A 23,111-nucleotide genomic window follows, 5' to 3' on the forward strand; every position below is an offset into this window, starting at 1 on the left:
GTGTCTTAAAAATTCTTCAAAGCTGGGCTACAAAAAGTAAAAGCTTCCTGATATTGGATATTGTGTAGATTCAAGTTTGTTCAAATCATGGCCCCCAGGGTAGGGTTGGGCCAATGGAGGATCAAACTTTTACATGGAAATACTGGTATATAAGAATTCAAAGATCTTTAAAAATCTTCACAAGAACAACAGAGCCATGATTAGTCATACAAATATGCAGGCAGGTAGTGCTGGTTCACTTGACCCCAGGGAGAAGGGTGGGGCCACAATAGGAAATCAAATTTTTACATTGTAATATGTAGGGAAAAAAATCTTTAAAAATCATCTTAATTACAGTAGGGCAATGACTAATCATATTAATATGTAAATATCCTCAGGTAGAGCTTATTCAAGGCTCTTCAAATCATGGGCATGAGGGGTAGGAGAGGGCAGGATAAGGACTAAGGAAATAAAAAATTTACGCGATAATATATGGAAAAAAAAATCTTTAAAAAATCTTCCTTTGAAGAACAGCAGAAATACAGTGATTCAGGTGATCGTTGTAGACCATGAGCCTCTTGTTCAGTAATATTTCATATAAATATGTATTTACTGCCTCTATAATCTCACTAAAGCCTTAAGATGCTAAATAATTGAACATCTTCATGATATTTTTTGTGTTTATATAGTCAGTATTACAATGTAACTTATTAGGTTTTATTATCCCTGGAGTTACAATTGTTCGGTTTTACCTTATGGAGAAGTAAGCATCTTTCTTTTCCCTTTGATTCCAGTTTTATGTTATTTTTAAGCTTCAACCCGATTATAGAACAGACATGCTATCCTGAACAAAATTTATAAACAATGGTAAATGTATGAACTATCAAAGACATGTATATCAATGCATTTCTTTCAAAATATACATGTACAGAAAATAATGAGAAATTAATTGAGTAATACAACCCAGGTTAGTGTTTCAGCTCATAGGCCTCTTGCAAAATATCATGGGTTTATATATCTAGAATTTACTTTGCATTTCACTTGGTCATGTTCAGAGGTACTTATTTGGATTAAGTGGTACACATGCAAACAAGATGGTATTTAAAACAAAATTATCTCTGAATCAAATTTAGAATGTTACCAAGAGGTACATCTGTAGTTAAAATGATGCACTGCACTTTCTCACACCTTTTTACTATAAAATGAATAGGATTTTCTCTTTTCAGGTAGCAAAAATGTGTTTGCCAGGCAGTTCTAAACTTTGTTTTGTTTGCTTGATGGTGTACATGTCGACATGGCATCCTAGCATAGGAGGAAACCCAGTCCAAGAAAATGCAGAAGGAAACATCCCTAAAAATGGAAGTGAAGAAACTTTGTACACGTCGGTGAAAAACGATCATATAGGAATTCATGATCATAATGATATGCAAATTCAGGAAGACCATTCCAAAATTCATGCCCAAGGAGATTATTACTATGAAAAACTGATAGAAAAATATGGAGAAAATGGGAGTCTTAGGCTTGAAGGGCTGCAAAAGATCTTGCAGAATATAGGAATATATAATATTGAAAATACAGCTGAAAAAAGTCTTGATAAACATGACAACCATGAACTTCATGAGGACCATGAACATGATGAACATGAGCATGAACATGGTGATGAAGTTCAGGATAATAGACCAAAACGATCAGCAATTAAAAAGTCAAAATCAAAACAGAAATTAATTCGAAGGAAAAGATCAAGTAAAACTATCTCCGATTCTATGGTAAGATCTACATTTTAGTAGTAGTGAATCTACATTTAATTCATTCATATTTATGTTGCTTACCCATGTTTTCTACAGAGGGTCTGTCTTTCTCTTTTTGTCAACACAGCTCGATCATTTCTTCATGTTCTTGAATACTTTTATCAGCTCACCTTGAGGAAGTTGAGCTTTTGCTGTACTCCCTGTGTCAGTGTTGGTGTCAGTATTGGCATGCCAGTTCAAGTTTTAGGAGCAGGTCTCATTCTCAAGTAACTATAAGCCCTTCCTGGACCAAAATTGTATGGATCATGCATCATGGGATGTACATAAATGGAGTTGCTTCGGATGCAGGATTTGACATACATGTCCCTGATAAGAGACTAGGTTAAAGTTTGGAGTAGATTAAAGCTTTTGAAAGAAGTTAAAGTTTTAGGAGCAGTCTCATTCCCAAGTAACTCTAAGTCATATTTGGACCAGACTTGCATTGATGATGCATCTTGGGATGCATATTATCAGATTTGATTTGGATGCTCGATATGACCTACATTTTCTGGATGAGTAAACAGGTCAATGTTTTTGGAGCAGGTTCATTCTGAAGTATTTGTATGCCCTAGCTGGGCCAAAGTTGCATGGATCATGCCTAATTAAGAGATGCATATACCACATTTGCTTCAGATGCTGGATAATCGACCTACATTTCCAAATGAGTAAATGGCTAGAGGATCTGACTTCATTTACACAGTGATTGAACAGAAAAAAAAACCATTTGGAACAGGTCCATTTTTAAGTATCTATAGATCCTACTTAAGTTTCTATAGATCCTACTTTAACTAAGCTAGTACAGATGTTGTATATACTATATAGGGAATCAGGTTTGCTGTGAAATTTTGCCTTACTTATAGATAACATTCATCAAGGTGAGCTTTGTAATCTTTGATTACCTATGTTCAAAGTAATGACAATTTTGAAATAATACGAATACATGTAATTGGAATCAAAATTGGCCTGTATATGGAATCTTTCACTAACTAAGTGGAACTGAAGACAGCAGATGTTTTTGAATGAACTTATTATAGGGTCAAACACTTGCATTGAGTATGGGGATTATGTATCCTCCTGATGGTATCTCCTTTTTAATTTTAGTGCATTAAAACCCCAGAGGATCTCATCCAAATCTACTCTAATAACAATTCCCTGGTGTTGTCCAAGCCAGCATTGTCTGACATATGTGCAGGGATTCTTGTTATGTTGGACAAATCTTCATGCTGGAATGGTTCAACATTTCCCAAGATGGAAGACTGTGATAATCATGATCATCATAATCATGAGGAACATCAAGAAGCGGAAAGCTACAGTGTGGAAAACATTCCTCCTACTGGTTAGTACATCAAAATTCATTCTGTTTAAAGGGCAAAAAATATGTAAAATCATTCTTCTTCTCAAAAACAGCAGGGTCATGATATGGCAGCTTCCTCAGGTAATGTAGATACAAGTTAGTTCCACTCATGGTCATGGGGTGGGGCTACAATTGAGGATCAATGAAGGAATAGGAAAAAAATCTTCAAAAAATTGTTTGCATGAAGGGGGGAGGGGTCATATGAAATATATTATACAATATTCTTATTTCTTTTACTTATGAATTTATAGGGGGCAACCTGCACAATATGATAACAAGTAAATAGTTCTTATCAAACTGTAAAATGTATGTGATATATGTCTAAGCCAGTTCCAGGTTGGCCCAAAGTGTTAAAAGCCTGAAAAACTCATTATACTCAGGTTATGGTTAAGGCCCATGGGCTATTTTTGTGATTCCTAGAAATTAAAGTCAATAGATTCATAATCCAAGAAAAAAAGTGAAAAACTGATGCTCCCATTGCCAAGGTTAAAGTTTTTCAAAAGTAGGTCAAAATCCATAGTCAAGGTTATGAGGTCAAAAATGTTGGTACCCAAAGAAAGGTTTTCTCAAAAGGAATACACATGGAAATATGAAAACTCTCCACTTACCGTTCAGAAGTTATGGCCAAGGTTAAAAGTTTTTTTTTCAGAAATAGGTCAAAATCCATAGTCAAGGTAAAGAGGTAAAAAATGTTGGTAACCAAAGAAAAGTCTTCTTAAAGGGAATAAGCTTGTGAAATATGAATGCCAAAGCATCAACCACTCAGAAGTTATGACCAAGGTTATAGTTTTTCAAAAGTAAATCAACCTCCAATGTCAGATCATGAAATCAGAAATGTTGGTACCCAAAGAAAGGAAGAAAGTTGTCACAAGGAATACACATGCAAGCTCTAGCTCCAATCATTCAAAAGTTATAGCCAAGATTTAAGTATTTCCAGACAAACAGACCAACAAATGGATGGACAGACCCAAAAGTTATTTGACATCACATTATGCTAGGTAATATTAATGTGTGAGTGTTTCATGCATTAATAATGTATAGATAGTTTTAAAGTATATTTAAATTAAAAGGTTCCACAAAGTGTGCAAATTAGTAACAAGTTTTTCTCCAAAACTCTCATTCCTTAACTTTTAATTGTCAATAGACACTCAGCAAGCCTGGTGCCTGTTTGTAATTAAAAAATAAAGGAACTCAAGTTGGAGAATGAGAAAACAGAGGCTTAATTAACCTGAACTGGGTAGCTGCTATGTTCTTTTTTTTTTAACAGTATGGGGTTACAGTATTCTGGCAACATTTGTCATCAGTCTGGTGGGGCTTCTTGGAGTAGCAGTCATTCCTATCATGCAGAAGGTCTTCTACAACCACCTGCTACAATTTCTGGTGGCTCTGGCTGTTGGGGCCCTCGCAGGGGATGCACTCTTACATCTTATACCTCATGTAAGTATATATATATATATATTTCATATGATATTTTATGATCCTGATGAAATGTCATTTAAACAAGTCAAAGTCACAGAATTCAGAAGTGTCAAATTTTGAAGGTTTCAAAAATAAGAATTTTTATGCCCTGCCAAAAATACATGTATGGCTTGGGCATATATTGTTTGTCATGTTTATTTTCTATCATTCCATTCTTTTCTTCCTTCTGTCCATTCATCACACTTGGCATTTAAAAGGGTTTTTTTTACTTTGACCTTGACCTCATTTTCCTTAAATTTTTGTTAGCTCAGTTTAAAATAAACAAACTATTCACAATTTTTTGTAAACAAACTTCATATCCTGATACATATTACTTAGAGCTCATCCACTGCATCAGCATTTTTGGACCTTGACTTCCCTTTGACCTTGACCTCACTTTTCTTAATTTGCATTTAGCTCAGTTTCAAAGAAACAAAAGAAATTATTTAAATCAAACTTTAGATATTTTTATCTAAACACATGCACTGATACCTATTGGTGAGAACTTATCAATAGTGTCCAAATTCTTTTACCTTGACCTTTTTTTATGACCTTTGCCTTTACTATTTGCTGTGTTTAAAACTCAGTTACAAAGAAATTGTTCAAGATATTCTCATCAAACTTCATACCTAATACTGATTGGTAAGAGTTACTCAACTGTTTTACAATTTTCTGACCTTCACCTTTCCTGTGACCTTGACCGCACTAATTCTCATTAATCCTAATCTCGAAAAGAGACAATTTACATTTCTTTTCATGTTGCATTACTTATGTACCCTGGGGAGGGCATTCATGTCCTTTGGACATATTTCAAGTTAAAGAATGTGTTCATTGGACTTCATCAGAAATTATGTATGCAAGATGCTACAAAGAAAAAAAGTAGTTTGAATTCACCACTATGCCGTATACATTCTGGATTAATATTGCACAGATCCAAACATCTTGTGATTGTTATCATTTAAATGTATATTTTACCTTTTTTATTCATGAATATTTATTACTTCCGTACCTGAGGACTGGCAGGTACAGTTTTATAAAGTCATTGTACCTAGATGCATCGTCTAATGCTTCTGAAACTAAGATGTTACAACTTTTTTTTTTGTAAAACCAAAGCCTTATAACATGTTTATCCTCTGTTAACAACTTAACATTGTTTACATATATATTGAAGATACAATGTACCTTTATTTCATAGTACATGTACAATGTACATTACATGTATTATGGTGATACTAATATGAGACAACAGAGAGAATCATAGAGTGAAAGTAAAAATTCACAATGTTTATGTAGTCAAACATTGTTATCTGGAACTCAATGGGACCAAGAAAAAAAAAAGTTGATATATCAGAGGGTTCCAGATATTGAGGTTAAAATACTGAAAGAAAAAAGTGCTTGGGACTTCCAAATGACTTCAACATATCCAGGGTATTCAAAATATCAGTGTTTGAGAAACCAAAGTTCAGCTGTATTTATACTTGTAAAGTTGTAATTTGAATGGTGGAAAATAAAAAAAAAAACACCTTTTTTTTCATTCAGCAAAAATGGAGGGCTTCTCAACGCACATAAATTCAAGCACCTTAATTAAAAAGCGATAACCCTTAGGCTAGCAAGATTTTTTAAACTAATCAGACCGGACGATGTAGTTTTGATATCCATACCAAAATTAAAACCTAGAGAATATGCAAGGTTCCCGTCAGCTGTGCAAAGGGAGATAACTCTTCCATGATAATTTTTGAAATTAATAGAAAATATGCACATATTGCTTTGGTACATAGATAAATTCTTAATTATGCAACTTTTGCTCCTTGACCTTTAACCCCAATTTGAATCACCAATTTCAAGTAAACCCTGATTAAATATTGTCTGAATAATTTTCTCTTGACAGGCATTTTCAGGGGAGACCCACCAGCATGAATCCGATGATAAACATGCTGCTGACAGCAAGACAGGGGTTCTGAAAGGCCTGGTTGGACTGTTAGCTGTCTATTTCTTCTTTATAATGGAGAGACTGGTTACGTTCCTCACCAACTCAAAACGAAAGCAGAAAAAAGTATGAATTCGAAGTTTTGTAAAGTTTTCTTTCAAATGCTTTTATTACATCATCCTGCTTCAGACAAATTACAATGAAGAAATAATTTTAATCTGTTTAAATTGATTTGCTTTCTTTTACTGGTCTTTTTTTTTTTCCTGCAATGATTTTAGCTCTACTGGTCAGAGACCAGAAGAGCTTATTCGATTGTAAGGTGTCCGTTGTCCGTCTCTCTGTCTGTTTGTTTGTCTGTAAACAATTTATCAAAATGCTACTCCTCCATCAGTTTTGGTCCAGTTTTAGTATAATTTGCTCCATAAGTACACTACACTAAGATAATCAGTCTTTTTATCGGGTTTTGATTTTGATGAATGATGTTGCCATGGTTACTAAAAATAGAAATTTCTGTGAAATTTTTTCACTGCTACTCCTCCTACAGTTCAAGTCTGATTTCTATACAACTAAGATACATGATTCTGTTTATCAGTTTTTGATTTTGATTAACGATGTTGTCATGGTAACTAAAAATAGAAATCTTTGTGAAATTCTTTCCAAACGCTACTCCTACTACAGTTTTAGTCCAATTGCAATTAAACGTGACTCAGAAAGAGACTAAAACAAGGATCATTATTTTATTTTTTGCTGTTGCCAAAATTTCAAGTCTAAGTGCTACCTTTCTCTACATTTATTAATTAAGTAAAAACCAGTAGAGCTCAATCTTGTTAGAGACTTCTGGTTAAATATCAGCCTTTCCCAAAAACTGACTTCTTGACCTCTTGACCCAGGGCTTAGGTCCAGACTACTTATAGGATTAAAAAAAAAAAAAAAAAAAAAAAAAAACAGGAGAGGTTTTAAATCTTGTCTTGATGTAAATACATTTTATGAAGTCTTCCAGTAAAAAGGTTTAGAAGTATGATAAGCTATTAAAGGGATACGTGTATCAAGAGAAGAACATATAATATTTATTCTTTCTTCTTATATTTTTAAGTTTGGCTTCAAATTTCATTCCACAATATACAATTATGGACACTTTAGATAGTTAATATGTTTTGATATTCACTAGAAAAATACCAATATTGACAGAGGTGAAGCCAAGATCTATATTTGATTTTCATATTTTTCTGGTGAAAAAAAAACATATTAACCACCAAATAAAACCCATAATTGTTTTAATACAGTCAAGCCTCGTTATCTTGAACTCGATAGGACTGAGAAAAAACTTTGAGATATCTAAGGATATGAGATATTGAGGGTAAAATACTTAAAGAAAAAGTGGTTGCGACTTTCAAATCACTTCAACATATCCATGGTATTCGAGATATCGGTGTTTGAGATACCAAAGTTTAACTGTATTTGGTTTGGAATTGAATAAATAAGACATTGAAGGCTAAACAAATTTTTTGGGCAGAAAGATTCAAAATATCCAGATTAAAAATTATAAAAATCCATGTTCAAATTTTGTTCTCTAGATTGTAAGACATCACTTCTCTTTGGTATGTATAGATAATTATTCTCCAAAAGGATTTCAAAACATTTTTCATATTCAGTTGCACAGCTGGCTCCAACCATCACAGCTATTGTTTACAACATTATTTGATTTGGCATTTTGTAATGTTTATGATGTCACAATTGCTGCTTCATTGGCGCTTCATGTGCACCAACTCTCTGGTGAATATGACTTCATTAAATGGGACATTTGATTCTATTGCCTAATATTTTGGTATGTATTTTAGAAAAAGCATCAAGAGCACAGTGTTCACTTTACAACCAATGGTAATGCCCTGAGTCCCAGTACCCCCACAGAGCCAGACTGTGGATCATCAGTGCTACGCATTCATCCCACAGGGAAAGGTTGGTATATTATTATAATGTCTGTTAAGGTTACAGTAGTAATGACTGAACGTCTCAGAAGTGGATAGCTAGATATTTCCCATCGGTATTCATAATAAAAAGTCAAGATACATTTTTAGAATAGGTCCCCTTTGTCTGCTAGTTACGTAAAGTGATTGCAGTTCTTAAGTTCCTAGATATTGTATGTCAGAAACTGAGTATAAAGATTGAAGAAAGTGAGGTAAAGTTATCTATAGTCTTTACAATTGTGAACATTTTGGTGTTTTATAGTTATAGGTCCAAAGTTCATGCCAAATTTGGCACAAGTAAAAAGAATTCCTTGGATCATACTTTAATGTAGCATATTCCATATGAAGTGGATCTCATATTTCTCTTGTAGGTGGATACACATATTTGTGTAGAATAAAATTCGTAAATGGTGAACTTCATTTTAATGGTTTAAGATATGAGGTGATATCTGACTTGGGAGTACCGTATAATCTATGTACTTAATATTTACTTCCAAGTCCATTATCCTCATACCTACCACAATACTTACCTATTACTTATGTTAACATTGTACCACACAGTTTCTGTAAGCAACCTCGAATTAGATACATAATATGAGTATGCATGCCACTCGGAAACTATCATTAAATACTTGATTTTATTGCCTGTTTCCACTCCTGCCTTGTCTCTGTTCCTATTTGATATATCATAAGCATGACACAAAGAAATAGTTCAGAGGTCACATGGGATGCTAAGATGGTTATTAAGGTTTATTTTCCCTTGGAATGGAATTGGTTTGAACATGTTGAATGTGACATGTGACTTTAGAGGAAGATCTTACCCACTCACAAGGCAGTTTATGTTTTTCCCCTCATTTTTGGTGCCCTCATTTTATTTTAAGCTCACCTGAGTCAAAGGCTCAAGTGAGCTTTTCTGATCAAAATTTGTCCATTGTCCTCTTTGTTGTTGTTGTAAACTTTATACAATTTCATCTTCTTCTGCAGAACCCCTATCCAATTTCAACCAAACTTGAATCGGAGTATTCTAGGGTAAAGGGGATTAGTTTGTTCAAATGAAGGGCAACACCCTCTTCCAAGGGAGATAATTAAGAAAGAGTAAAAATTGGGTTGGGTCATTTAAAAATCTTCTCAAGAACCATTGAATCAGAAAAGATTGAACTTACTTGAAAACTTTCTGACATAGTGTAGATTCAAGTTTGTTCAAATCATGACCCCTGGGTCACAATAAGCTATCAAATTTTTACTTAGGAATTTATAGGAAAATCTTTTTCTCAAGAACAGCAAAGCTGTGAATAATCATATTTATATGGAAGCATCATCAGATAATGTTGATTCATATTTTTCAAATCATAACCCCCTAGAGTAGGGTAGGGCCACAATGGGCAATCAAAGTTTTAAGGAATATATAGGAAATATTTTCAAAAATGTTCTTCTCAAGAACAGCATATCTATTATTAGTCACATTAATTCAGAAGCATCCTCAGCTAGTGTAGATTCAAGTGTGTTCAAACCATGTTCCTTGGGACCACAATAGAAGATCAAACATAAAGAAAAAATCAACAGAAATATATCGGATCAATCTTGTAGACAGTGGGGCACTGCCTCGCCATCTATGAGATTGATCAACCTGATATATTTCTGTATACAGTCAGTAACTAACCTAATAAGTAATAGAACCCTGTATGTTGCTAGTATGGTTATTACATATAGTGACAAAAATATGACAAATGTAGTTGTGACGTGAACCGGCGAGTTTTCCTTTGAATTCAGCCGTACAATAACTGCGATACAGAACACTTTTAGTGGGCGTTTCTTATGCAAATGAGCAGAAACTGTACTGTATCTGCAAAATATTAACGATACAGTACGGTATATTTTTAGCGATGACGGAAAACGGAATCCGTATCTTAAATAATATAGACATAAGAATCAATCAAATCGCATGATAGTGCTGTTAGTATTTATTCAAAATTTGAGATGAATTAAGAATAGAATTTTACAACGTAAAGTTACTAGTGGCAGATTCAAAACTTTTAGAAAGGAGGGAGTGGGGCAATACACAAATGGTTTTCTTCGAAAAAAAAAATGTCCAAACTGGAAAATCGGGGGTTTCATGGGGGGTACATTCATAATCAGGCCTGACACTATATGTGTGTGATCGTTTCGTGTTGATAAATTATAAGTGTATGTACAAGTTAAGCAAACATAATTTACGAAAGCCAAAAAGAAAAAAAAATCAGGGGGGGGGGGGGGGATACATGTACCGACTCTCGCGAGTGAGTGCTGGATCTGCTTTTGGTTCCTCTACATTTTGTTTCAAACATGAAGGTAATATGCTCCCTTTCTTACATCTGTTTATTTCAATTTGGAGACAAGAATTTTGTATACACCTGTATGATGACCGGTCGATGACATTGTCGGACATTTCTCTCAGAATACAACCTTCCCGAAACATTTTTGCTTCAAATACATTCCAATATATGATTCTTATGTATCAAAGTGTTTTGGACTAAATTCGTAGCTTAGATTTTAAAAAAGTCAACAAAAGCTAAATAGAAAGGAAAAAACTACGCAATCAAATATAAATTAAATTTTGGGAAAACACATTATATAATGCATCTCATAATTACAATTATTTAAATTGATAGATACCTGCACGTCCACCTCACTCGGCATTTCAGTTGCGATTGCTAAAAATGGGGTACTAAATCAACTTTCTGCAAAATCATCTGGTTGGTTGAGAGATACATACCCAAATACACATGTAAATTAGTGAGGTCATAAGAAAGGTCATGTCACAAGTCATTTAGAATACTCGTTTCCTACTGTATTGGAGATACAGGGCGGGGCCCAGCTCGAGCTATCGCTCTCGCCTTAAGCCCCGCCTTGTATCTCCGATACAGTAGGAAACTCGTACTCTAAATATAACATGTTAGTAAGTAAGCACTATATGAATAGCCCAGTTGAATTTATAATCCTTCTTTCTTGATTAAAAAGGTGATATTGATCAAAATTAAGCATTATGAAAAAGAATTACTTTATCTATAAAACTGTCCCTCATGCTCTAATTCAGTGACCTTTGTTTTATAATTCACCATGTTTGTCCTGTCTTTTTCTTCCTCTCACCTGCCCTTCCCATTCTGTGTTTATCTCAGGTCCAAAGTCACCATGAAAAGCATTATCATCAAAATCCACAAACAGGAAATATGACTGCAAACTTTATTTCATGGCATGGATAAATCAACACACACACACACACACACACACACACACACATATATATATTAGGGATGTCAACGAGTACCCGGTTAACCGGGTACTCGATTGAACGTCCGAGTATCGAATACTAAAAATGGTACTCGGTTACCCAGATGTGTATTTTTTCTTATTATAAAGTCTATATTTTTATTAAAAAACTTATCAAAAAATAACTTCAATATGCATATATACGGGTAATTAGCGTGTTGTCATCTACACATGTAAAAACACGTTATCGCCTATGGCTGTGTATATACAGTAATTAGTGACCAATCACCTGTTCTCACCTATTGTGGTCCTTAATTTTTTGACAGCTTCAATGATTGTTTTCCAGTGAACGTCATTTAGAATGTTCTATTATCTTCAAATCATTTTTAAATTATTTAGTTATTATACGGCAGCGAAATCAGACATTCATAGAAATGCTGCTAACCACTTCAAAATAAGCAAAGATTCCTAAAAAAATGTTTAAAGTCAGTTTCCATAGTAAGTTTAGTGTAACCAACATATGAAAACATATTAGACTAGCGATCCAAACAACGTCCGTTCCTTCTCTTTCGCTAGTCTAATCATCACAAACCTGCGTAACAGAGTGTCCTCCTTTTGATGAAATATAGATTCTAAACAAGAACTATAAACCATTTGCAATTTTTGATGTATTAATTGCGTCATTTGTGTTCATTTGATAAATAAAATAAAATAATTTCCATTTGACTCCATGTTAATAAACATTCATTAAACGTGATAAAAACAGCTTTTGGGTTTAACAAATTAACAATTAAAAATTAACAAATTTAATATTTACATTTTTACCGAGTACCCGGGTACTCGATCGGAAAAACGTCCGAGTAACCGATTACCAAAAATTGACCGATTTGACATCCCTAACATATATATATACATATATATATATATATAAATCACTAAAAACCAACAACACTGTATATCCTAAGTGTCGGATCTACTAAGTAGATACAAGGTCACGGATGGAAATTTATATAAAGCACTAAAAATGACCAACGACACAAACAATAATAATTGTCAAATTTTTGGGACAACCTGTCCCTTCCTCAGGACAAAGAAAAAAGTTAAGAAGTCATAAAAACAAAGGAAATAGAGAAGCAAAAACAACTAGCACTACTACTAAACTACCAAACACTAAATATTTACAAGGTTACATGTTTAATTTGGAGTTTATAAACAGTTGTGAACAAAGAAATCCGGAGCGCTATGAATTGCATCCGGTCTATTGGGTGTACTCGGTGAAGTGTGATTTACATAACGGAACGAATTAATTATCGCTAATTAATTACGGCCAACAGTAAATCGTACATTGTCTCATTCTCTCAAAATAGCGTAACTCTACATGATAAAAAGAAATTAAAGAAAGATAATATGGAAGGACAATTTTGAGATATGAATTTGGATATATTATAAATTTGGAAATCGGAAAAAAGAAATAAACAAAAATGTGAGCTGTAAATATTTGGGTTGGTTGTTCCAGGATTATTAATACGAATTAACGGTAAAGTTTACACTATATAGAGACAATGAACTTGTTTGTTACGATTCGGGATTGGGTCTAGTTCACGTGAAGTCATTAAGTTTGTTAATACCATTAGGGCGGAATGACTTCAGCCTGTGCATCCAGAACTTTTCCTTGCCTTTTTCTCTGCGCGTCTGTCCATCTTGGATTATGGTCAATAACCACTACTGTCATGTCCTCCCATTTGTGACCTTCAAGGTTGAAATGTTCCCCAACGGGTTCATTGAGTTTTTTGGTCCTAATGGTAGAACGGTGATTATTGACTCTCCTGCGGAGATCTCCTGTTTCACCAACATACTGTTTGGAGCAAACTTTGCAGCTGATGAGATAAATGCAGTTGTCTGTTTGACAGGACAAATTCCCTAGTATTTTGTAGCTGCGGCCTGTAACGGGGCTGTTAAAACTGTCTGTGTCAGAGCTGTACTTACAGAGAAGACATCTTCTGTCAGAGCAAGTTTTAAAGCCCCCGTTAGGTAATGGATTGTCCAATCTGGTTCTTACTACCATGTCCTTCAGGTTCCGCGGGCGCCTGTATGCAGCCAATGGGGGCTCCTTAAAGACCTCTGCCATTCGTTTATTTGAGTGGAGAATTGGCAGATTCTTTTGAAGGATACCGCTGAGGTTCTTAAGGACGGGATGGTATGTGGTTACCAGAGGGACCCTGCCGCTATTGTCTTTTTCCTTGTAGCATAATAGGTTTTGCCTGTAATGTCCCGCCATCTCATCAATAGCAGTTTGTACGGTGCGGGCATTGTAGCCTCTCTTGCATAAGTGGGACTTAAGGAGACCGCTTTGTTCTTGATATAAGGCAGGGGATGAATAGATGCGCCGAATTCTGGTGGCTAGACCCTTAGGCACACCCTTAAATGTGTGTGGGGGATGACAGCTAGTAGGCATAAGATACAGATGGGAATCTGTGGGTTTCTGTGTGGAGACTGAACTCGATTTCACCATCAGTCAGGGTAGATGTAGTATCTAGGAATATGTTTTTCGAATTAGATACGTCTACTGTAAATTTGATAGACTGATGAAAGGTGTTGGCAAACGAAATGAATGCCTCGAGGCTCTCGCGAAATTTCACCCACTTCATCTCTATATCGTCAATGAAACGCAACCAGCTAAGGGGCCTAAATGGTGCTTGAAGTAGCAAGTCTGCCCATGAAAATATTGGCATAAGATGGTGCCATTTTCGTACCCATAGCAGTGCCATTAACCTGCAGGTAATGTTCTCCATTAAACATGAAGTTGTTATACTTGAGAACATGTTCAAGGAGCTTGGCAAGGGACTCGGTAGAAGGAATTTGTATGGATCTACTATCCCAGACTTCTCTACAGGCTTCGATACCCTCATCGTGCGGAATATTGGTGTACAAAGATGTGACGTCCATAGTTACGAGAAGGGTATGATCTGGAAGGCCAGTAGAGGGCGTCTTGTTAATGTAGTCCGTGGTGTCCTTGAGATAGGATGGCAAATTCTCTACGTGTGGACGGAGATGTAAATCGATGTATTCAGAAATTTTCTCCGTGGGGTGTCCAATAGCGCTAACTATAGGGCGACCTGGCATACCTTCTTTGTGTATCTTAGGAAGCAGATAAAATTGTCCTGGTCTACAGTCAATAGGATTGAGTGTCTCATAGACATTGATACCAATCTCGTTTTTCTCAAACATTTCGTCAAGAGTTTTGGTGATGGCGGTGGAGAATTCTTTAGTAGGGTCAGAGTCCAGTTTCTTATAGAAATGTTCATCTGAGAGTTGTCTATGGGCCTCCGCCATGTACGTCTCTTTATCAAGCACTACTACTGTAGAGCCTTTGTCTGCTTTCTTGATTACAATGTCATCCCAATTCTTTAATGATTGTAAGGCGGATCTCTCTTCCTTACTCAAATTGTCGGGAGCCTTGTCTGGCATTGAAAGGAGTTTCTCTATGTCTGATTCAACGGCGTCAATATACGACTCAAGGGCTCCGCATTTGCCAGGTGCAGGTTCCCAGTCACTTTTTGGCCGATAGAGTTTGTGTTCCTCTAGGTCTCCACACGAAACCCACAGATTCCCATCTGTATCTTATGCCTACTAGCTGTCATCCCCCACACACATTTAAGGGTGTGCCTAAGGGTCTAGCCACCAGAATTCGGCGCATCTGTTCATCCCCTGCCTTATATCAAGAACAAAGCGGTCTCCTTAAGTCCCACTTATGCAAGAGAGGCTACAATGCCCGCACCGTACAAACTGCTATTGATGAGATGGCGGGACATGACAGGCAAAACCTATTATGCTACAAGGAAAAAGACAATAGCGGCAGGGTCCCTCTGGTAACCACATACCATCCCGTCCTTAAGAACCTCAGCGGTATCCTTCAAAAGAATCTGCCAATTCTCCACTCAAATAAACGAATGGCAGAGGTCTTTAAGGAGCCCCCATTGGCTGCATACAAGCGCCCGAGGAACCTGAAGGACATGGTAGTAAGAACCAGATTGGACAATCCATTACCTAACAGGGGCTTTAAAACTTGCTCTGACAGAAGATGTCTTCTCTGTAAGTACAGCTCTGACACAGACAGTTTTAACAGCCCCGTTACAGGCCGCAGCTACAAAATACTAGGGAATTTGTCCTGTCAAACAGACAACTGCATTTATCTCATCAGCTGCAAAGTTTGCTCCAAACAGTATGTTGGTGAAACAGGAGATCTCCGCAGGAGAGTCAATAATCACCGTTCTACCATTAGGACCAAAAAACTCAATGAACCCGTTGGGGAACATTTCAACCTTGAAGGTCACAAATGGGAGGACATGACAGTAGTGGTTATTGACCATAATCCAAGATGGACAGACGCGCAGAGAAAAGGCAAGGAAAAGTTCTGGATGCACAGGCTGAAGTCATTCCGCCCTAATGGTATTAACAAACTTAATGACTTCACGTGAACTAGACCCAATCCCGAATCGTAACAAACAAGTTCATTGTCTCTATATAGTGTAAACTTTACCGTTAATTCATATTAATAATCCTGGAACAACCAACCCAAATATTTACAGCTCACATTTTTGTTTATTTCTTTTTTCCGATTTCCAAATTTATAATATATCCAAATTCATATCTCAAAATTGTCCTTCCATATTATCTTTCTTTAATTTCTTTTTATCATGTAGAGTTACGCTATTTTGAGAGAATGAGACAATGTACGATTTACTGTTGGCCGTAATTAATTAGCGATAATTAATTCGTTCCGTTATGTAAATCACACTTCACCGAGTACACCCAATAGACCGGATGCAATTCATAGCGCTCCGGATTTCTTTGTTCACAACTGTTTATAAACTCCAAATTAAACATGTAACCTTGTAAATATTTAGTGTTTGGTAGTTTAGTAGTAGTGCTAGTTGTTTTTGCTTCTCTATTTCCTTTGTTTTTATGACTTCTTAACTTTTTTCTTTGTCCTGAGGAAGGGACAGGTTGTCCCGAAAATTTGACAATTGATTATTGTTCGTGTCGTTGGTCATTTTTAGTGCTTTATATATATATATATATATATATATATATATATATATATATATATATATATATATATATATATACACGCACACACACACACATATTACTGATGAAAGCCATCGATTTAGACAATACCTAATGACCTCTCTGACAGCTCTTTCAGTATTAAGGATTATTTATAGTTTTCATGATATTTTTCTTTTGTCATATTCTGACATTAGCTCAGAGTAAAGTAACAAGGTTCATTTTTTTCACACTGCATAAGAACTGTTATTATTGGGCAAGTCATTCATGACTTGTGGCAACACTTGTATTTAATAATTAAATGCTGTAAGGAAGATGCTACAGTGATGATGGTACATTTATCCTTAATTGTTTTATTGTACAAACTGTCATCCATTTCAGCCTTGGAGAACTATGCTGTTGAGTTCCACAAAGAAGAATGTAACCTTCTGAATGAAAATGCTACTGATGATCAAAATAATGAGGAGACAAAATTGAACGGCCATTGTGAGGAGGAAGACACTCATGATAAAGTCCTGGACTTTTCTCACGGTCACTCACACAGTCGCTGTAATACTGTTCCTCAGACTGTGTCTGCTATTGCCTGGATGGTCATCCTTGGGGACGGGATCCACAACTTCAGTGATGGTCTTGCCGTTGGTGCAGCATTCTCCAACAGCATCACGGGAGGGATCAGCACCTCTATTGCTGTCTTCTGTCATGAGCTTCCACATGAGATCGGTGAGAAGAGATATTTATGTGTAGCTACCAGGACATTTTTTTTCAACTAACTGGATTAATTTTACATGCTCTTATCTCTTAAATTTACTTTGGGTCAGGTTTATAACATTTTTAAAGTAAATGAAGCAAAATTTGAAATATATTTTTTGAAATATTTTATTAGAATAATCGATAGTTATTATTTTTCCATGAACTCTTTCAAACTAATAAAATTTTAAATATTGACCATTCTCCAACCAAAACTTAGAGGAATATCTCACATTTGCAAAGCCCATTCTGAAGTATATGAACTTTGAGAATTTTTTTTGTATTATAGTAAAGCATTGGGTCTCTATGCTTGAAATTGAATAAAGTTCTTAGTTAATCTATTAAATGATTGTGAAGTAAATGATGCCCCCTGCTGTTGTAGGTGACTTTGCAGTCTTGTTGAGGGCTGGGATGACAGTAAAGCAGGCTATCATCTACAACTGTGTATCATCAGTACTGGGCTTTTGTGGTATGATCATTGGTGTTCTGATTGGGAACTTTGGTACCTCTACTCTCTGGATCTTTGCTGCCATTGGTGGAATCTTCCTTTACATTGCCTTTGTTGATATGGTGAGCATATTTTGGAAGATAAATAAGTGGAAAAATATGATATTAAGTTTATTGGCAAATAAATTAATAATTAAAGTTTCTAGCAATAAACAAATACGTACTGTAGATTCCTTATTTTTTGCGAGTACTTATTTTTGTGAAATGGCTCTTCGATGTCAAATTGCCGTGGACAGTTTATCAAGAGATTTTACATTGATTTTAGCACCATAAATATAAAAGCCAGTAATTTTATTTGGCTAGTGGTGCTTCTCGCGTAATTTCGCGATAATTAATTCCTCGCATATATTTAGGAATCTACAGTAATACAGTTGAACTTTGGTATCTCAAACACTAAAATCTTGAATATCATGGATATGAAGTCATTTGGAAGTCTCTATATTACTTTTTCTCTTTGTATTTTACCCTCAGTATCATGAACCCTGGTATATCTCAAAGTTTTTTTCAGTCCTATCAAGTTCGATCGAAAGAGGTTTTACTGTATTATCAGTTTGGCACTGCTGCAGAATTTTAAAAAACTTGCACTTTACATGGGCGAGTTGATATAATACTGAAAAAAGTTATCTACCCCTTAACCAATCTAATTAAAATTAGATGTTCCAAATCCGCTACCACTTCTCAAACATCTAACAACATCCCATTAGGGGTCACGTCAGAGCGACCTTTCGATTACCCAATGAAATCGCCGTCTCCGAAATGTTGACTTATAGTTTGGATGCGTTTCTTTTTTTATTGCCAAACCTAAATGCCCGAGGGGTTCCGTAGTAAACAAAATATGCATGGTAAATATATGAATGTGACGTGCGGGATATATAGTAGTTTGTGCATTTTCGTTTGCGTTATTCAGGTAAGAATGCCAGATTGGCGGACTATACATTCAATTTATACCAAAATTACTTTAATTCAACGTAAGACAGTGTACTGAGCATCATTAATGTAAAGTTGTAGTCGTGGAACTAATTTTAGAATCATATACAGAAGGTTGAATCTGATTGGCCAAAATTTTTATGTTTATTCATAATCGAAAGGTCGCTCTGACGTGACCCCTATTGGGATGTTGTTAGATGTTTGAGAAGCGGTAGAGGATTTGGAACATCTAATTTTAATTAGATTGCCCCTTAACTTGTGTTATATTGAACACATCAACTGTATAAACTTAAAAAATGTTTTCTGTAGTAAGTCATTGTTGCCAATCTCATTTTTGATGAACAGTTAATACTATTATTAGAATAGTATATGTCCATTTGTACAAGCAATATTAAGGGGGACTGACCCTCTGTTAAGAGAGATAACTTTCCAAGTAAAGAAATCCTAATAGTTTTCGTAGCTTACTTTACCAGAATTGAATAATTGAGACCTTTGAGTACTCAATTCAATCAAACCTAAAAAATGATGGAAACATTTACGGTACTTCTATTTCCTTTGCCTATACTTTTCAAATTGTTTTATTATATTTGACAAAAAAACATTTAAATCCAGATTTAAAACTTAGTCCTTAAGAATAAAGCCATTGAGAGCCTTCAATCAAGATCAGTGCCCATTGGGAAACCAATCAATTGGTTCATGACTATAAAACTGGTAAAAATGGGTATCCACACATTTGCTGTTATTCCTATTAAAATGCTGCACATCCTCTGCCCATCCGAATTGTTGTAATCTGACTTTATACATGTATGTCTCAATGATGTAGCTTATATATCATAACTTCTCACTTTTCTCTGTGAATTTTTCAGTTGCCAGAGCTGACTTCCTTGGGGACAAAGAAAGGAGAGAACCCATTCTTCCATTTATTTCTGCAGGTCTGCGGTTTGTTTACAGGGTCTGGAATTATGTTTCTGATTGCCATATTTGAACATGAACTGATGAACTTCATAGAGCCATAGTCATATCATGTCATATTTGTTTGATTCATAAATGTCCTTAGGTAGAATTTACTGCACATTTTGGGTGTTGTATTTCATAGCAAAGAATATTTTTATATCATTTTTATGCTGTTATTCAGTCATTTGGTAAACACTTCGGTACAAATATAAATTGAATTCTGGTTTATTAATTAGATGACAGGAATTTCTTTTAATGCAAATCAAAAAAGGTACATAAGAATCCAACATATCTATATTATTATTCTCTGTTAGTCCATCATTGATTGTGGTCCATAACACCTGATACATTCATATGAACAAGTTTTGACACCTTATATATGTGATCGTTGCTTTTTTAAAGCTTATAAAATGAGGATGTTTTAAAATATACTGTGATGATAGCCATTTGTAAAGAGTAAATTTCAAAAAGAAATTATAGAATATTTGACAAGATGGCTAAGTAAAGCAGGGGATTATTACAGTTTATCAAATCTGAAGAAAAATTATTAATTGATCAAGAATTATATCAAAAAAATGTAAATGAACAAATCCTTGTGACATCTTCATGTATTGCTGTTGAAAAATCCATTCATGATGATAAATATTTGTAATCTAGCCACAGAAAGTGACACTGTCTGCGAAGACTAAAATGGGCAAACTGAATTTTCTGGTAGTACACAAGTAATGCTTTACTCCCTTGCTTTATTCGGTCCTGTTAGACACTAGTCCCTGTAGAACAACCCTGGTTTTTATAAGTATGGTAGTCCCATTTCACAAATATTGATGTCCAAGTTTCAGAGAAATTTTAGATGTGTTTTTTTTTTCTTCTTTATATTTGCTTTATCAGCGCTGTTTGTTTGTTTTTTTTTTTTAAGTATTTAGAAATTTCTGAATTAAAAGAATTGTATTTAAATATGAATTATATAAGAATTATCAATTTGTATTTGAAAACAAGTTATACAAGAAACAGTTTGTATTTGAATACAAGTTATACACAGAACATTAATGTTAGATGAACCATGTGTTCTATAAGAACATGTGCCAGATTTCAAAGTATAGGGTACATTGAATTATAGTTATATACAAATTTTGTCAATAATTATGAGAAAAATTTGATTAATCTCATCGCTACTCACTGGATTCAAACATGTGAGAAAAGTTACTGTAAACCAACTATTATTCACGTCATCTTTTACTCATCATTTTGAAATTTATCCGCGAGGATTAATTTTCACGACTCAGAAAATACAAAGCAAAATAAATGGATCATGGCAATTAATATTCGCGAGTTAAAGTAGGTCGCGAATATATCTCGCACGCGAATAAAAGTTGGTTTACAGTATTAGAGTTGTGGCCCATCGCTTATTTTTCTGAAGAAACAGTCAGTGACAAGGATAGAAATAATCTCTTTTCACTTGTTGTATGTTCATTCATTTTGTGGCTTTGCACATCATTTTACTCTCAAATCCCATTACGACCAAAAAATAAATCTTTAATAATTTCTTAGTAGATAAAAAAAAAAAGAAATGTATTTTGATTTATACTTAACTTACTTACTATTAAGCATAATATACCACAACAATTTTTCACAGTAGTTTTTAAATGCCCCCCACCCCCTTTCCCGTCATTGGAAGACAGAGATCTGATAGAGATTCAGAAATTCTGAATATTTATTGTTTTTCAAACAACCAATGTCATTTGTTTACATAATTATAAGAAAAATATAAGTTCTTTATGGTAGGCATTGTTTATTTTATATATAGATAATTATGCAGTTGACAAATTACAATTTATTTTTACATATCTGACAAGTAATTCAAACTTTGCAAAGAAGTGGATTAATTTACAATTCTTTTAAAAAAATTTACTGTTAGCACAATAGATAAATAATTTTTGGATCTTTTTTCTGTTATGAGTTATTTTCTAAGCTTTATTGATGTTTGATTTTTAAGATAACTGATGTGAATAATATGCATAAACACATGGAATCAGATAATTTATAAGTAAATTGAAATCTGTCAAAATAAATTTATAGAAATATTTGTCGATAAGTTGTATCTGTATGGGAAATGGTGATGCCTATGTTGTACATGTAGAAACAGGTGGGTTTTTTTAAATTCCAAAATGAGTATGTATATCAATCATGTGCTTGAAAATATGTTTTTACATCTCGTATTTTCAAGGCATTATATGAACAAAAGCAAATTATGACTGATTTATAAAATAAGTTTGCCTCTGATATGAAAATCACTGCTGAAATAATGAGGTTGCACACGTGGAATGTTTTTTTTTTTTTTTTAAATAAAACTAGAATTACACGTGCACAAACCATGTGTTTTCTGTCTGCTTTCATCATTGTGCCAAAGTGAGGATTGCATATGAATTGTACCTTTTCAATTCCCTCTTATTATGACCCAAGATGTGTTTGTGAAACACTGATGCCCCCTTATGGTAGCTAATAGTGAAGGTTAAAGTTTCTCAAATGCAGTTCAAACTCCAAGGTCAAGGATGAGAGATAAAAAATGTTGGTACTCAAAGAAAGGTTTTGTCGCAAGGAGTAACCCTGTGAAATATGAAAGTCATAGCTACCATTCAGAGATTAGGATCAAGGTTAAAGTTTCTCAAAAGTAATTGAAACTCCCAAGTTCAACATAGGAGGTGAAATTATTGGCACTGAATAAAAGACCTTATCACAAGGAATACACCTGTGAAATATGAAAACCCTAGCACCAACTGTTCAAAAGATATAGCCAAAGCACCAAGCGTTCAAAGGTTATGGTCAAGGTTTTTCAAAAGTAAGTCAAAATTTATTGGTACCCAAGGAAAGGACTTGTCACAAGGAATACAAATGAAATAGGAAGATAACGAACAGTTATCAAGCTCAAAAGTCTATTAAAACTATAAAAATTTGGAGCAGAGCAAACACGGGCCTCTAAAAACATCAGAGGTGGGATCAGGAGCCATGGAAGAGTAAGCATCCGCTGTCGACCGATCACAACCGCCATACGCTCTTTGTCATGATCGGGTAAATGGAAAAAAATCTGTAGACAATCCATTGTATAGATAATGGTCTAACAATGAAAAACGCTAATACCGATAGATTGTATTTGTTGACAAGGTCATTGTATCGATCATAGAATTTGCGAAATG

At 34.7% G+C, this 23,111-nt stretch overlaps 1 protein-coding gene across 1 annotated transcript in view; it reads left to right on the top strand.

The window, feature by feature from the left end:
- The window catches only part of LOC133191147 (zinc transporter ZIP6-like), a 30,715-nt gene extending 8,426 nt beyond the window's left edge, over positions 1-22,289 (top strand). The window contains exons 2-9 of the mRNA XM_061326854.1: positions 1,206-1,745; positions 2,868-3,102; positions 4,388-4,557; positions 6,467-6,631; positions 8,344-8,461; positions 17,167-17,505; positions 17,915-18,102; positions 19,833-22,289. Of these exons, the coding sequence (XP_061182838.1) occupies positions 1,215-1,745; positions 2,868-3,102; positions 4,388-4,557; positions 6,467-6,631; positions 8,344-8,461; positions 17,167-17,505; positions 17,915-18,102; positions 19,833-19,982 (1,896 nt within the window). The 5' untranslated portion in view covers positions 1,206-1,214 and the 3' untranslated portion in view covers positions 19,983-22,289. The remainder of the gene's footprint in view (positions 1-1,205; positions 1,746-2,867; positions 3,103-4,387; positions 4,558-6,466; positions 6,632-8,343; positions 8,462-17,166; positions 17,506-17,914; positions 18,103-19,832) is intronic.
- The last annotated feature ends 822 nt before the right edge of the window (positions 22,290-23,111 follow it).

The sequence above is a fragment of the Saccostrea echinata genome, unplaced genomic scaffold (assembly GCF_033153115.1).
Source record: "Saccostrea echinata isolate AGI-Se365-2 ecotype Australia unplaced genomic scaffold, CSIRO_AGI_Sech_v1 ptg000023l, whole genome shotgun sequence".
NCBI classification, from domain to species: domain Eukaryota; kingdom Metazoa; phylum Mollusca; class Bivalvia; order Ostreida; family Ostreidae; genus Saccostrea; species Saccostrea echinata.